At 38.3% G+C, this 13,967-nt stretch overlaps 1 protein-coding gene across 5 annotated transcripts in view; it reads left to right on the top strand.

Annotated features, from left to right (window-relative positions):
- The window catches only part of TOX3 (TOX high mobility group box family member 3), a 117,723-nt gene that overhangs the window by 89,070 nt on the left and 14,686 nt on the right, over positions 1–13,967 (top strand). For 3 of the 5 annotated variants that reach the window (XM_020877498.2, XM_070451305.1, XM_070451308.1), the window contains exon 3: positions 442–696. In XM_020877498.2, the coding sequence (XP_020733157.2) occupies positions 442–696 (255 nt within the window). The remainder of the gene's footprint in view (positions 1–441; positions 697–13,967) is intronic. The other 2 variants (XM_070451306.1, XM_070451307.1) reach the window with 1 other exon arrangement.

Below are 13,967 nucleotides of genomic sequence, written 5' to 3' on the forward strand. Positions count from 1 at the left end.
ATGTGTAATGTTCACTTCCGGATTAATGTTGTGTGTGCGCTCCACAAAATCGTCAACATTTGATGAAGCATGTGGATAATGTAAGCATTTGAGCTGTTTCACTAACATATCAATAAAGTGGCAATTTGTTATATAGCCAAATCTAATGTCGCTGGTGCTCCAACTAACAACAAAGACAGATGTTGCTAATTAAGTACGCATTAAAAAACTGTTAATACTGATACTCCATTAAAACCATATGATAATGAGACTTAAATCTTTAATCAGAATGATCAGCAAAACTTTATATATGGAAATCTGTGTTTAAGATGTTTTCATTTGAGAAATAAATATTTGGTCTAGCTGTGTAGTGTTTTCATGTGACATCGTTCTTTTTCCCTCCAAGGAGAAATAAGATCTAGCAACAGAATATGAAGATATCTATATTTTGTTTCCTTTTAGCAGACATTCCATACACCAAGCCTTGGGGATGAGGAGTTTGAAATACCCCCCATCACGCCGCCTCCAGAGTCGGATCCCGCCCTGGGCATGCCTGATGTCCTTCTGCCTTTTCAAGGCCTCAGCGATCCGTTGCCTTCCCAGGGAAGTGAATTCACGCCCCAGTTTCCCCCTCAAAGCCTGGATCTTCCTTCGATAACAGTCTCAAGAAATCTCGTGGAACAAGATGGCGTGCTTCATAGCAGTGGGTTGCATATGGTAGGCATCAAATTTACTGCTTGAAAGTGTTTTACTTATCGTGTGACCTTTGCAGGGTAAAGATCTGGGAGCCCATCTTCTGAAACATGCTCATGCCTGTCTACTGGTGGACATGCAGATTGTTCCTCCTGGTGCCATTTAAAGGCAGATAGTGGAGCAGTCCCTGGTGTTGGTCAAGATGGCATTGGGTTGGTTGACTTGAAAAAGGAGGACCCCCTAAGATCCTCTGGTTTGAATTGATTTTTTACAGAAGTCAGACTCATTGGTTTGAAAGCAGCCAATCTTCCCTTGCTTTTGGTTTAACAAAGATATGTCCTTGAATTGAAAGTTTGCCCAGGAGAGTTTTTTATAAGAAGGGAGCCCTTACCAGGGCCCAGGTCTTTTGCATTTGTTGGATTAAAGCATCATGTTTATGATATGTGATTTGCTCCTACCTGAAATGAAATTTCAAACTGTGATACAGAGAAAGGGAAAAAGAATAATTGTTCATAACCAGCAGAGGAAAGTATAGAGCAGATTATTTTGTGAAATATACCTAATTGTGTTATTTATTGTTGTAAACATCAAATGAGGCACTCCAGAGAGCCAAAATTACTAATGCAATAATTTTGGTTCTGTTTTTCTTGGTGTGCAATTATAGTTAGCAATCACCAGAGTAAATCTACTTAAGTATTTTAAACTCTTCTGCTGGGGCTGTTTTTTCCCTACCATAGTATATAAGGCATTGGGTGTCTATCTAGGTGAAGTATGAAACAGACGTTTTAAAACAAGATTAATAGTTTATAGGGCTTTTTTTTTTTTTCTTAAACCCTGGTAAAATGAAACAGATGTGTTGGTATAACAAAAAACAAATCCTATTGCTTGTTTACATATTTCTCTGCACATTATGACCATGCCAGTGATGTTTATTGGGTTCATTGTTAATTCCCCAGATAACAGCAGATGATTGCAAAATATGTAGTGGATTAGCAGTGCAAAGATTCAGTGTGCTCTCTGAAATATAAGATTACTTTCCCAAATAGGATTGCAGCAACATAATTTTCTTTGCCTGTGATCTTTTGTGTTTGAGCTGAACATCAGGGTTTTTATTTTTACTTTTTTGTCAGAAAAGAGTGTAAGGAACAGTCGGGAAATGGTCATTAAGTATTCATAAATGTTCCTCGCCATCTCAAATAATTGTTTCCTGTGGACTTTCTTGCATTTTTGTCCCTTTGACACTGGAAGGGAGGGTTCTGTCCTCTGTTTCTCTACAATCAGGCTTGCAATGTTGTGCCTGGAAAATAATAAAAATAAAAAGGGTGTTTAGTTGCCAAGGGAGTTTGCCCAGGGTTCACCATTATTCATAGATGCTCAGTGAGGCTCATTTACGTTAGGGAAATAGTTAAAAGACCGTATAATGCATGCTAAAATGTGTGCTTTATTAAATTGGTAAATATTTATTAATAATATAAGAATCTGCCTTTAAATTAAACATCTGATGAATTACCTTGCCTTAAAGCTATAAAACTGTTATTGCTGCTATAAAAAAGTGTAAAGGAGGCATTTTGACTATGAAATTTCATTTCATGGTCAATTGAATTTACTATATTGGAAAGAACTAAAGATGGAATCATAAAATAATTATGATATTCACATACACTTAAAGAACAATGCTTTCACGGAGTGGCGTTGGGAGAGAGGACTCAATTTTTAATGCTTCTTTTGTAATGTATTGCTAATCACTCATGCAGTTGAATTATTTCATTGATTTTTAAAAGTGGAAGTCCTTTAGCTAAGTACAAACTGTCGTCATGGTGTTTATGTGGACCTCATCGCATTTATTGGTGCCTTTCTGAAGTTTTGCTGAACCTGAATGATATTTATTTTGGCTGGAAACAAACTAATCTTGTTGAAAATTCGAGTAGAATTTCACCTTGAAGAAATGTCATGGGATTTTAAATCACAAATGTTGGAAAAAATAAAACGTACCGGGACAGAATTACGATGAATACAATGTGTCGTTGGCTTTGTTCTATGTACTACCTGACATGTTCACCTATAAACTTGAATTCAGAATCGCCAGAGGCATGGTTAAAAATAGGTTATGTCAAGGTTCGTCTATATTTCCCTCCGGGTACCGAGGTGGCTGGCGACATCGTAATGCCCCACAGCAGCTCCTCGGAGATTTCCCTCAGGAAGGTCACCAGCAAAATAATAAATAATACTTTATACATCATGCATTCAGTTTCCCAGTGTGCACTGGCTATTTCGTACCTTACGCAACTAAGAAGTTTTATTATCCAGATGAAGATGGCTGTCGGTTAAGAATTGCTATGGTAAATTGAGACTATCATGTAAGAAGAAAAGCCAGCTTGTGCATGTAGTTTTGAGCCATCTTTTCCTCAGACCCTCATTGGTTTTCCTTTAGAGAGTGGCAGTTTGTCATATTACTGATTAACCGCATTTTGTTGGCAACATGTTTATCTTCTTTAAATTTCTGCCATTATATTTAAAGAACAGAAAGCAGGAACAAAAAAGAAAACGGGGGAGATTGAAAAGAGTCTAATGATTAGCAATCCAATATGCAAATAATGCCCTGGTATTCAAAAGCGAATTGTTGAAAAAATTGAAATCTGATGCATTTGTGGCTTCAAAGAACAACCTTGATTTGCTTGTTGTGGATATGTGTATTTTCAAACAGGATGTGGTTGGCAAGTCAAAATCAACAGTCACAGTTTGGTTAAAAATTCTTTTTACCTCTAAGCATCATTGTCAGTTCAGATGATCATCTGGAAATTATTTTAATCTACAAAAGGGGGCAATCCTAAAAATCTACAACATGCACTCTAAAGGGTTTCTTTTTTTTTTTTTTTTAACACCTCTCTATAATCTGCCCAGCCTGTTGAGTAGCATTGACATCAGCAGTACATCAATTTCAGAAAGTGGATTATTTTTACTAGACAGCTATTGTGACATATTGGGTCAGTCATAAATGAAAGATATTCATGCAAGCATGCAATACTTGTAATGAAGTCTCACTCTGACCTTCTGTATGATTGATTCTGTAATTTAGTTTTCTCAGGCAGTGCCTGAAATGAAATGAAATCATGTTGAACAAGTTTTGAATACCCACAGTGCACCAGGAGAAGAAAAATCTGCAGCCCTAGAGGCTTGAGAGAGAGCAGCTGAACGATTTATCTCTATGCTATTATAGCCTTTGCCAGCATTCAACATTTCTTTCTTTTTTTTTTTTTTTTTCTTATTTGGCTTAAGTACTTAATTCTGCAGGTAGCTGTAAATGGGAAAATAAAATGCTGTTCAGATTTAAAATGACAGGACAGGAGTATGTGCAGGGGACTGATAAAATATCTTGAATAGAACTGACCTTTCATGTAGCTGAAAGTTACTGGGGGATTCATCCTCATAATTACCATATAGATTATTTTTATTTCTTTCCTGCAATGAAACATTTCAGAGAGCAGTAGTGCTGATTGAATGAAAATTGAACTTGTTAACATTCTTTTCAGCTTAGCCTGTTGTACATAACAGAAGGTTAGCTTTGATGAATTTCAAAATTCTCTTTGATATCCAAGAAACAGACAGTAAAATAATTGTCTCTAGTCTGATATTTTAGATGCCTCCCCCAAAGAGAATTTATAAAACACACTGATAATTCACACACTTTTTCTTTGTGCATTATATTTCATGTTTGAAGGACCAACGTTTTCTGTTTGATATTTGCTTTGGACTTAATTGTGATAGCATATATTTATAGAAAGTACTCCTGGTGCTTTGGTAATATCAAACACAGTATTAGAAAATTGAAAATGATGGAAGTAAGGGAAGTAAATTTGAGTATGGTAGTCTCTGTACCTGTTAAAGAAAGAGAATAAGAGAGGGAAAAAAAGTCTTATAGAAGATTTGCACACAGAGAAGAAAAAGTAGCAGCTTTTAAAATATTCATAAAGCTCTTAAGACATAATCCAGACAGACATCATTTTTGATCAGAAAAATGGAAGTGTATCAAAATAATTCTAAAATTGCCAGGCTTGTTTTAGAAATCTTTATTTTTCATATAGTCATTTAGTATGGGTCTAATTCTGGATTATTTTTATTTTCACAAAATAACTTGCATGCCATTATTGTACTTTCCAAAATCTTCAGAGAAATATCCGACTTTCAATTAATCCATTGTTTTAGCCATGTTGCTTAATGTGTTACAGATAAAACAGTTATTTCATGGGTCATTAATGTGTTTAATGCGTGGAACGTTCTATTAAAACAAGCCCTTATTATTGTTATGGACATGTTCGTTGCTATTGTCAATAGAAGCGGCAAAGCTAAATTCCACTGGACGGTTACCATTTAGCCATTGGGGGGGACCAACAATTTCTCATACAAATTGAACGATTACTTCAATACTGTTTATTTTTGGTCAAGTATGGTCGAAACATTTTCTTATTGTAAGTTAACAGTAGAAAAGGCATGTCTTACATAAGCAAAATGACTCACTTCGAATGCAGTGGGACCCATCTCTTCAAAGTCCAAATTATAAAATTGAAACCATATGAACTCTAGCACACATTTACTGAGCACCTACTAAGTGCTATATATTCTTAATCATTAGAGATTGATCACTTATAAATTGAGTTTTTGGTTAGCAGTTTCTCTTCCATGTAATACCAAAACACAGAGTCTGATGACTGCTTCATCGAGGCATGTTGCCCAGAGTCAACTTTAGTTTAGCTGTTACTACACCTTGACAATTGTCTGCTCAAAATACCAAGGCCACAGACATTGTACAAGCTGCCTTTCTTGGTAGAGCAAATAGCCTTGTACCATTCATAGCTCTACATATCTACTAACCCTGAACGTCGGAGTGTTCTCTTTAAGGCTGGGTTAACTTTAGGATCATGTTTTTGCTTTTAAAAGGATCATGTATTGAAGGAGGGGAATGTTCCAAATTTCTACTAAACCCAATTAGCTGTTGTGAAGGGCAACCTGTGATGACTTGGCTGGTTTATCACATTCAAGGAAACATGTTATTAAAAAGTTAGCCTATGATTTATTTCCCTGTGTCTCTTTTTGAACATATAATCTACAGTTATAATCTTTTATAGCATTGGCAGTACTTCCCTGTGGGTTAGGGACAGTAGACAGACCATTTAACACATTTTTATTTATGTATTTATTTTAGTTTTGGTCACACTGAGTCATTGTTGCCACTCATGGGTTTTCTCTAGTCTTGCAGTGAGCAGGGTCTACTCTCTAGTTGCGGTGTGCGGGCTTCTCCTCGCAGTGGCTCCACTTGTTGTGGAGCATGGGCTCCAGGGTATGTGGACTTCAGTAGTTTCAACGCATGGGCTTAGTTGCCCCGTGGCACGTGGGATCTTCCTGCACCCGGGATTGAACTGGACTTGCTTGCATTGCAACCTGGATTCTTAACCACTGAACCACCAGTGTGTGTGTGTGCTCAGTTGAGTCTGACTGTGACGCCATGAACTGGAGCCCACAAGGCTCCTCTGTCCATGAGATTTCCCAGGCAAGAATACTGGAGTGGGTTGCCATTTCCTCCTCCAGGGGATCTTCCTGACCCAGGGATCGAACTCACGACGTCTGCATCTCCTGCATTGGCAGGTGGATTCTTTACCACTTTACCAGCTGGTAGGCCCCCTGGACCACCAGGAAAGCTCTCAAACAATTTTTAGAGGGATGATAGTTACTCATGTACTGTTGTCTCGCTTTCTTTTATTCACAGCCCTTGTTGCCCTTAGAGATAGTCTTCTTTTCTTGCTTAAGGCCTGTCCTCCTCTCCTTGCCTGTCTTGTCTGCTACTAGTTCATCCTGAGACCTAGAAGTGTCTGGGCTGAAACACACGAGGCTCTCAATAAATATTTTGTTGAGTATATGAATGAATGAAAGGATCATGAGAGAATATTTATTGGTTATTAAGAATGTACTTTGACTACTAAATAAAAATGGAGGGGAAGGGGATTTAAAACATCGACAGCTGTAAAAATAGAATTAATCTTTAAAATTTTAATTTAGGATCAAATAAAATCCATATAGAGCTGACTTCTTGGTAAAACAAAGGAGTTAGAGGGTGTATAAGAAAATACCATTGTTTTATCATAAACTCTTGAAATTTTTATTTTGCTGAGAAACTATTAATTAACTTTGGGGAAGACTGTTTTTCACAAAACTTTCATGTGTAGGTATGTTTGATTATAACCCTGAGAGTAGTTATTAAGTAAAAATTATCTATTTCAGTGTAGATATTTTGATGAATATAAAGTTTATGGTATGTAGGTCTGTAATTATCATTGGTATGCATCTGGCATGACTTTATTTGTTTGAGGTTCTACTTGGGTTAGGAATACATTAGTTATGCCTAAGTATTGATTAATTGCTTATCTGCAAATAAAATTTTAACATTGCTGTAGAATATAACTAAATAATTGAGCTTAAAATTATTGGATTTCCTATTTGTAGTTCTCTGCTATTTATAAATACACAGCACTTTTTATTACTGATAATTGTTTAATTACTCCATTTCTTAAGAAATATTGATTAAAATAACACATTGTGAAAATTTATTTAGTCACACTCTCTAATATGTTTGGGCTGTTTGCTTCTTAAATAGATGTTCTCCTTTATTATGAAAACCTAAGGTTGAATTGTTACAGAGAATGTTTGTAAATGCAGATGGAAGATGCATTAAATACATTTGCATCTTAGATTTTTAAAATTCCTTTTGAGCCAAAATCCTTTGGCTTACTTTCAAAGATGGAAGTAAGCACCATTGTAGTGAGTCACAATCGATAGAATAATGTGTGATACTTAAAATTATAAAATCTATTTGAATATATTTTACTTTGTAAAAGAAACAAGAAAGCAATACAGGAGGATGTATGATTATGTATCACCAAGTGTATATCACAAAGATAAATGTCAGGCACAGGAAGGAAAGAGAAATTTACTCTGAGAGGACTTCGTGGAAGGACTGGTCCTTGTGGGCCTGAAAGTAGGACTGGAAAAAATTTGAATATGTAAAGGAAGTAGAGCTTTCTTGGCTAAGGTAGTAAGAACAACCTGTTTCCATTCTCTCCCCATCCTCTCAAACCCCATATATCTTATAGGAAGTATGAACATGGTAATATGCCATCGTGATTTACACAGTAGGGACATTTTTCAACTTTTCATTCTCTTTCAGTCTTGATTAAATCAAGGAGGCAGTCTCAGTTTGAGGCTAATTAGTCTTTCACATCTCTCTTTCATCCTTTTTCAAAAGGAGAAAGCAGAACTCTGGCCCCAAATCTTAGGCAGATCCCCATATTTAGATGGACTGTGTTGTTATTTGGTTTACTTAGTATTTACCTGGCATTCCAATGATCATGGTGATTCCAGTTTTTAATTTATGCTAGCGAGCAAAAGCTTCCTTTTTAATATAAAATTATTCAGATTTTTAGCCATTCACTCCAATGATTAATGTTCATTAATAGACTGGATTTCAGGCAGTTGAAGAAAACAAGGGACCACTACCCAAAACATCCATTCCTTGGTTTCCTTTTTTAAAAAACAAACGACAAAGAGGCTTTTTCATCAGGCGGAGAGAGAAGCAAGTCTCAGCTAAGCACTCTGCCCATGAAGACATGGACAAACCATCAAGGCATCACTGCCCAAAGACTTTGTTGAATTGTATTTAGAGGCAAGTAGAAGGCAGTGTGCTTTCTGTTAGAAGTCTGTGATCTGCCCATTCTGAATAATCTTCTCTGGTTGCAAAAATAAATCCTTGAGTACTCTTCAAATCATACTACCATATGACTCAGCAGTCCCACTCCTGGGTATATACTCAGAGAAAACCGTAATCCAAAAAGATACTTGCACCCCATGTTCATTGCAGCAATATTTACAATAGCCAGGACGTGAAAGCATGTCCAACAACAGAGGAATGGATGAAGAAGTGATACATGTACACAATGAAATACTACTCAGCCATAAAAAGGAATGAAATAGTGACATTTGTAGAGACGTGGATGGACCTAGAAACTGTCATACAGAGTGAAGTCAGAAAGAGAAAAACAAATATATTAACAAATATGTGTGGAATCTAGAAAAATGGTATAGATGAGCTTATTTGCAAAGCAGAAATAGAAGCACAGACATAGAGAACAAATGTATGGATACCAAGCAGGGGGAGGGAGTGTGTGGGATGGATTGGGATTGACATATATACACTACTATATACAAAATAGATAACTAATGAGAATCAGAAAGCATAAAATAAAAGAGCCTGGGCTTTTAGGAGCTATCATATATATTTTATTGATTTACACTTTAATTTTTATTAGAAAATTCAAATTTATGGCTTTCCTGATAGCTTAGTTGCTAAAAAATCCACCTGCAATGCAGGAGACCCTGGTTTAATTCCTGGGTGGGAAGATCCCCTGGAGAAGGGATAGGCTACCCACTCCAATATTCTTGGGCTTCCCTTGTGGCTCATCTGGTAAAGAATTCGCCTGCAATGCAGGAGGCCTGGGTTTGATCCCTGGGTTGGGAAGATACCCTGGAGAAGAGAAAGTCTACCCACTCCAGTATTCTGACCTGGAGAGTTCCATGGACTGTATAGTCCATGGAGTAGCAAAGAGTTGGACATGAGTGGGAGACTTTCACTTCACTAGAAAGTAAATTAAAAATTGCTTCATTCTACAAAAAAATAAAAAAGCTCATACCAATTAAAAAAATAAGTTGAGGTTTTAGGCTCTTTATACTATTTATAATTAAATCCAAGTTGTCCACAATTGATGGGTTGCCCATGAAATACCATCAGTTAATATTTATTGGGGTGAATGACATCAGTAAATAGGTACCAAGCTTTTAAACTTTCAATGGCTTCCTTCTCCATTGTGAATAAAATCCAGAATGGATTATAGACCCATTACTTATGGCCATTACTTGTTCTCCAGCTTCACAGCGAGCCTTGCTTTTCCTGGGCAGTGACACGGACCTCTTCTTTACTTATCCAGCATGTGCTTCCTTAGGGTTTCCTAAGGGGCGCTAGTGGTAAAGAACCTGCCTGCCAATGCAGGAGATTTAAGAGACGCGGGTTTGATCCCTGAGTCGGGAAGATCCCCTGGAGAAGGGCATGGAATCCCACTCCAGCATTCTCACCTGGAGAATCCTTTGGACAGAGGAGCCTGGTGGGCTGTAGTCCATAGGGTCGCAGAGTCGGATGCGACTTAGCGAGCACACACGCATGTGCTTCCTTATGCCACGGGGCTTTGTGCATGTTCTTCTCCTCTGCACACAATGCTCTTTCCTCTTTTCTAGCTCTGTTACCTTCCACTCATCCTTTACAACTCAGCGCAGTGGGTCACCTCTGCAGGGGAGCATCCCCCAATTTTCCCACCTCACCTGATCTGGCTCATCCCCATCTCTCCCAAACCCACTGCATTTCACGGTTCACCTTGCCTACCCCGCTCCTGCCTCTTCTGGCCTCCTCATTTCTCAAGCATGACAAGCCTTCTCCCATCTCAGACTTTGCACATGCTCTTCCCTCTGCCTGGAACATACTTTCTCCTCATTTCCTAATGGACTTCTTACTCTTTAGGTATCAGCTCTAAAGTCACCTTGGAGAGACCTTTCCTACTGACTGAATCAAATGTAGCTATCCCCTCCTGAATAATTTTTTTTTTTTTTTTTTTGCGTAGCCTCTTTATTTTTCTACAATATTTATCACAGTTCGAATATTTTTTATGCACATATGTTCTATTTTCACAGACAGAATCTAATTTTGGACCGCTCCTTCTCTTCCCCCACAAGAAGATGATTTCTGTTGTATTTCTCTAATAAAATCATTTTCAAATGGGGCGTTGCAGATTTTGTCCATCAGGGAACTTTGCCAGTGTCTGGAGACATTTGGATGTCACAGCTTGGTAGGGAGGGGAGGTTACTGGTGCCCAGTGGATAGAGACCAGAGATGCTATTAAGCATTTACAATGCTCAAGATGCATTGCAAGCAAAGGATTTGATGCATCTGCCCAACAAAGAATTTTCCAGTCCAAAATGTCAATACTGCTGAGGTTGACAAGCTCTTATCTAATATTATCAGTTAGAAGACAGAGTGAGGTAAGAAGAAAGAAGGAGTTGCTTTCCAATGATGAACATTTTAGGAAATGATACAAGTGAACTCTCCATATAAAACGTAATTGTATGAAGAGTCAGAAAAGCTACCAGCATTCAGTCCTTCTTGTTGGATGTGATAATAGCCTCTCTTATAACCCAGTAGTTGCTTTGCCTTTCAGTGATCATTGGGAAACCTTTCAATGTTTAATTTTAGTAAGTAAGATTAATGATTTACAAAAGCACATTGAATTTCTTAGGGCTATATCCATGATTTTACATTTCCATCTCATGTCATTGGTGGTGGTAGTGGTGGGTTAGTTGCTAATTCATGTCTGACACTTTTATGACCCCACGGACTGTAGCCTACCAGACTCCTCTGTCCATGGGATCTCCCAGGCAAAAATACTGGAGTGAGTTGCTATTTGCTTCTCCAGGGGATCTTCCCAACCCAGGAATCGAACCCACATCTCCTGCATTGCAGGCAGATTCTTTACTGACTAAACCATCAGGGAAGCCCGCTTGTGTCATTACTACTAGGAAAAATGGTGAGCTATTTTGAAGGAATATATATGAATTATTCTTGCCTATACTTTTTTATAGTATTAATAAATCCATTAGTCCATTTTTGTCTAAATAGAGTCATGTTTTAAAGAATTACATGGTAGTTTTCTAGTTTTGAAAGGTATGTGCATTGGTATATTGGTGTCTCTGGCCTGGCACATAGTAAGTGCTCAATAAATACTTTTCCACTGAGCTGACATCTTTTTCTTCTTAAGTGGAAATCCTAAGATCACAGGAGGTTTTTTTTTAAGGTTACTTTTTGAAATAGAAAATGATTGGAGCTGTTAAGGATCACCAGGTTCCCTAAGGAGCTTGTTAATAATTGGTGACCCTAAAGGAACTTGAATCTCCAAAGAGATACTTTCACCATTAATCTTCTTATACTATAATCGTCACACATAGGAAGTTATTATCAGATAACAATGGACCATGGTAGATGCCAGCACATTTTGTTGCACTGATTATGTGGTTCACAGGTTACCTGACAATATTTGAGAGGTCCTTGGTATGTGGTCCTGTGGGAGATAAGAAAGGTGGGCCAGCATTTTTTTGGATTTAAAGACCACGTGGATGGCTCTGGGTTTTGGCAAGATCTTGGCCCCACCACCACCGGTATGCTTCGGGAGTGGTTTTCACACTGTCCCCAATTCAGAAACCACCCCCCCCTTTTTTTTTTAGTGAAATGAGTCTCAATTTATATAAGACAAATAAAAATGGAGTTGCTTTTGTGAAAGGCGGGTGGGACGGTCAGAGTTCAGAGCCCCTCCGTCGCTCACTCTGGCAGTGCAAGCTTCCACCAGTGGTGGTTCCGCGGCTCCTTGGCTGTGTTGTTTAGTTACTGAGTCAAGTCTGACTCTTTGCCACCCCATGGACTGCAGCCCGCCAGGCTCCTCTGTCCATGGGACTTAGAGAATGGTTTCTCCATCAGTCAATCACCCCAGCTACCTCTGTGGCCTAGGGGTTCCTTCTTATCCAAGAATAGGTACAATAGTATCTAATTCAGGAAGTTATTTAGAGGATTGAATTGGAAAGTGCATACTAAGCTTAGCACAGGTCCCAGATCCAAGGAAACACACAATGTTCCTTGTCCATGAACCTTGGCTGTTTATCAACAGGAGCTCTTAGGCAGCCAGGTCCATCATAAAGGTATAAATTGCAGGTGGAATTCAGGAAGAGTAGACAAAGTCAAAAAGTCTAACCCCGTGGCCTTCTGTGTGACCATGAGATTCCTCTGAAATAGTGTATGTCTGGGATGCACCTGTCAAGTATTGATGTTCATGGGCATGGGAGTAAAGAAAGCAAAGTGACTTCTTGGTTAATGAGAAGGCTGTGTAAATTATATCCTGATATTTCATGGCCATGCCAGTTAACTAATTATTTTACTGTTGGAATTAAAATACTCTGAGTTGCCTGCAGATATTTCTAAATAGTTAGATTTAAAGAAGTCTGAAAGGACCTTTGAAAAACCTCAGAAAGATATATTTGGAGGCTACAGTTAAGAAAAATATAGCATAATTCCCAGTTGTGGCGGACTGGAAAACACCAGCAAGCAATGGTAGAACTTTGAAAGAACGTGGAAGGGTGGACAATCTGCTCAAATTTTTGAAGAGAAATAGCTAAGTGTGTGAAGAATGCCAATGAAAAGAAATTAAGACACACTGGTAACGTGAAATCCACTTTTCTGATACCAGACTGTAGAAGGACTCCCACAAGGAGAATGTAGTATTTTAGGAGTGTTTTGTTAGTGAGACGAAAAGAGTTGGGGTTGCATGGAAAGGTGGAGCACCTTTTTCCAGGATTCCATAGGAATTTGATAACTCAAAAATTATTAATGGAAAATATGTATATTTTCTATTAAACCCTGGCAGTTAGCCACAGACTCTTTTAACTGTTTTTGTCTCTTATTTTTAGATTTTCCTAACTATAGTGTTTTAGTTTCTGTTTGTTTTGTTTTGTGTTTTTGTGAATGGGAAAAGTTAAGGTGCTTCCTTCTTTACCCCTCCAATCCAATCCAGTATAATGTAAGTACTGTTTACACTTTTTTAAAGTATTTATTTATTTGGTTGCATCCGGGCTTAGTCACAGTGTGTGGGACCTTCCTTTGCAGCAGACGGGCTTCTCTCTAGTTGTGATGCAACTCTGTGGAATCTTAGTTCCCTAACTAATCTTTGATCCCCGACTGGGATCAAATCTGCATCCCCTGCATTGGAAGGTAGATTCTTATCCACTGGATCACCATGGAAGTCCCTAAACTTTTTTTTTTTAAAAAACAAAGAGGGGGCTGTACTCTATAACTATTTTGCAACCTGGTTTTTCACTTGCTGTATCTTGCACATCACTCTAGATTAGTGGCTCTCTACCCACTCCAGTGGTCTTGCCTGGAGAATCCCAGGGACGGGGGAGCCTAGTGGGCTGCCGTCTATGGGGTTGCACAGACTGGAGCGACATAGCAGCAGCAGCAGCAGCAGAACTCAAGCAAGCCTGCCCTCCATGGGGCAATGTCCAGAGACATTTTTGATTGTCATGGCTGGTGAAGGGAAGGAGGTTGCTGTTGGCATCTCCCAGTTCAATTGCTGGGTTAGGAAGATCCCCTAGAGAAGGGAACG

Source organism: Odocoileus virginianus, chromosome 20, assembly GCF_023699985.2.
Source record: "Odocoileus virginianus isolate 20LAN1187 ecotype Illinois chromosome 20, Ovbor_1.2, whole genome shotgun sequence".
Classification (NCBI taxonomy): domain Eukaryota; kingdom Metazoa; phylum Chordata; class Mammalia; order Artiodactyla; family Cervidae; genus Odocoileus; species Odocoileus virginianus.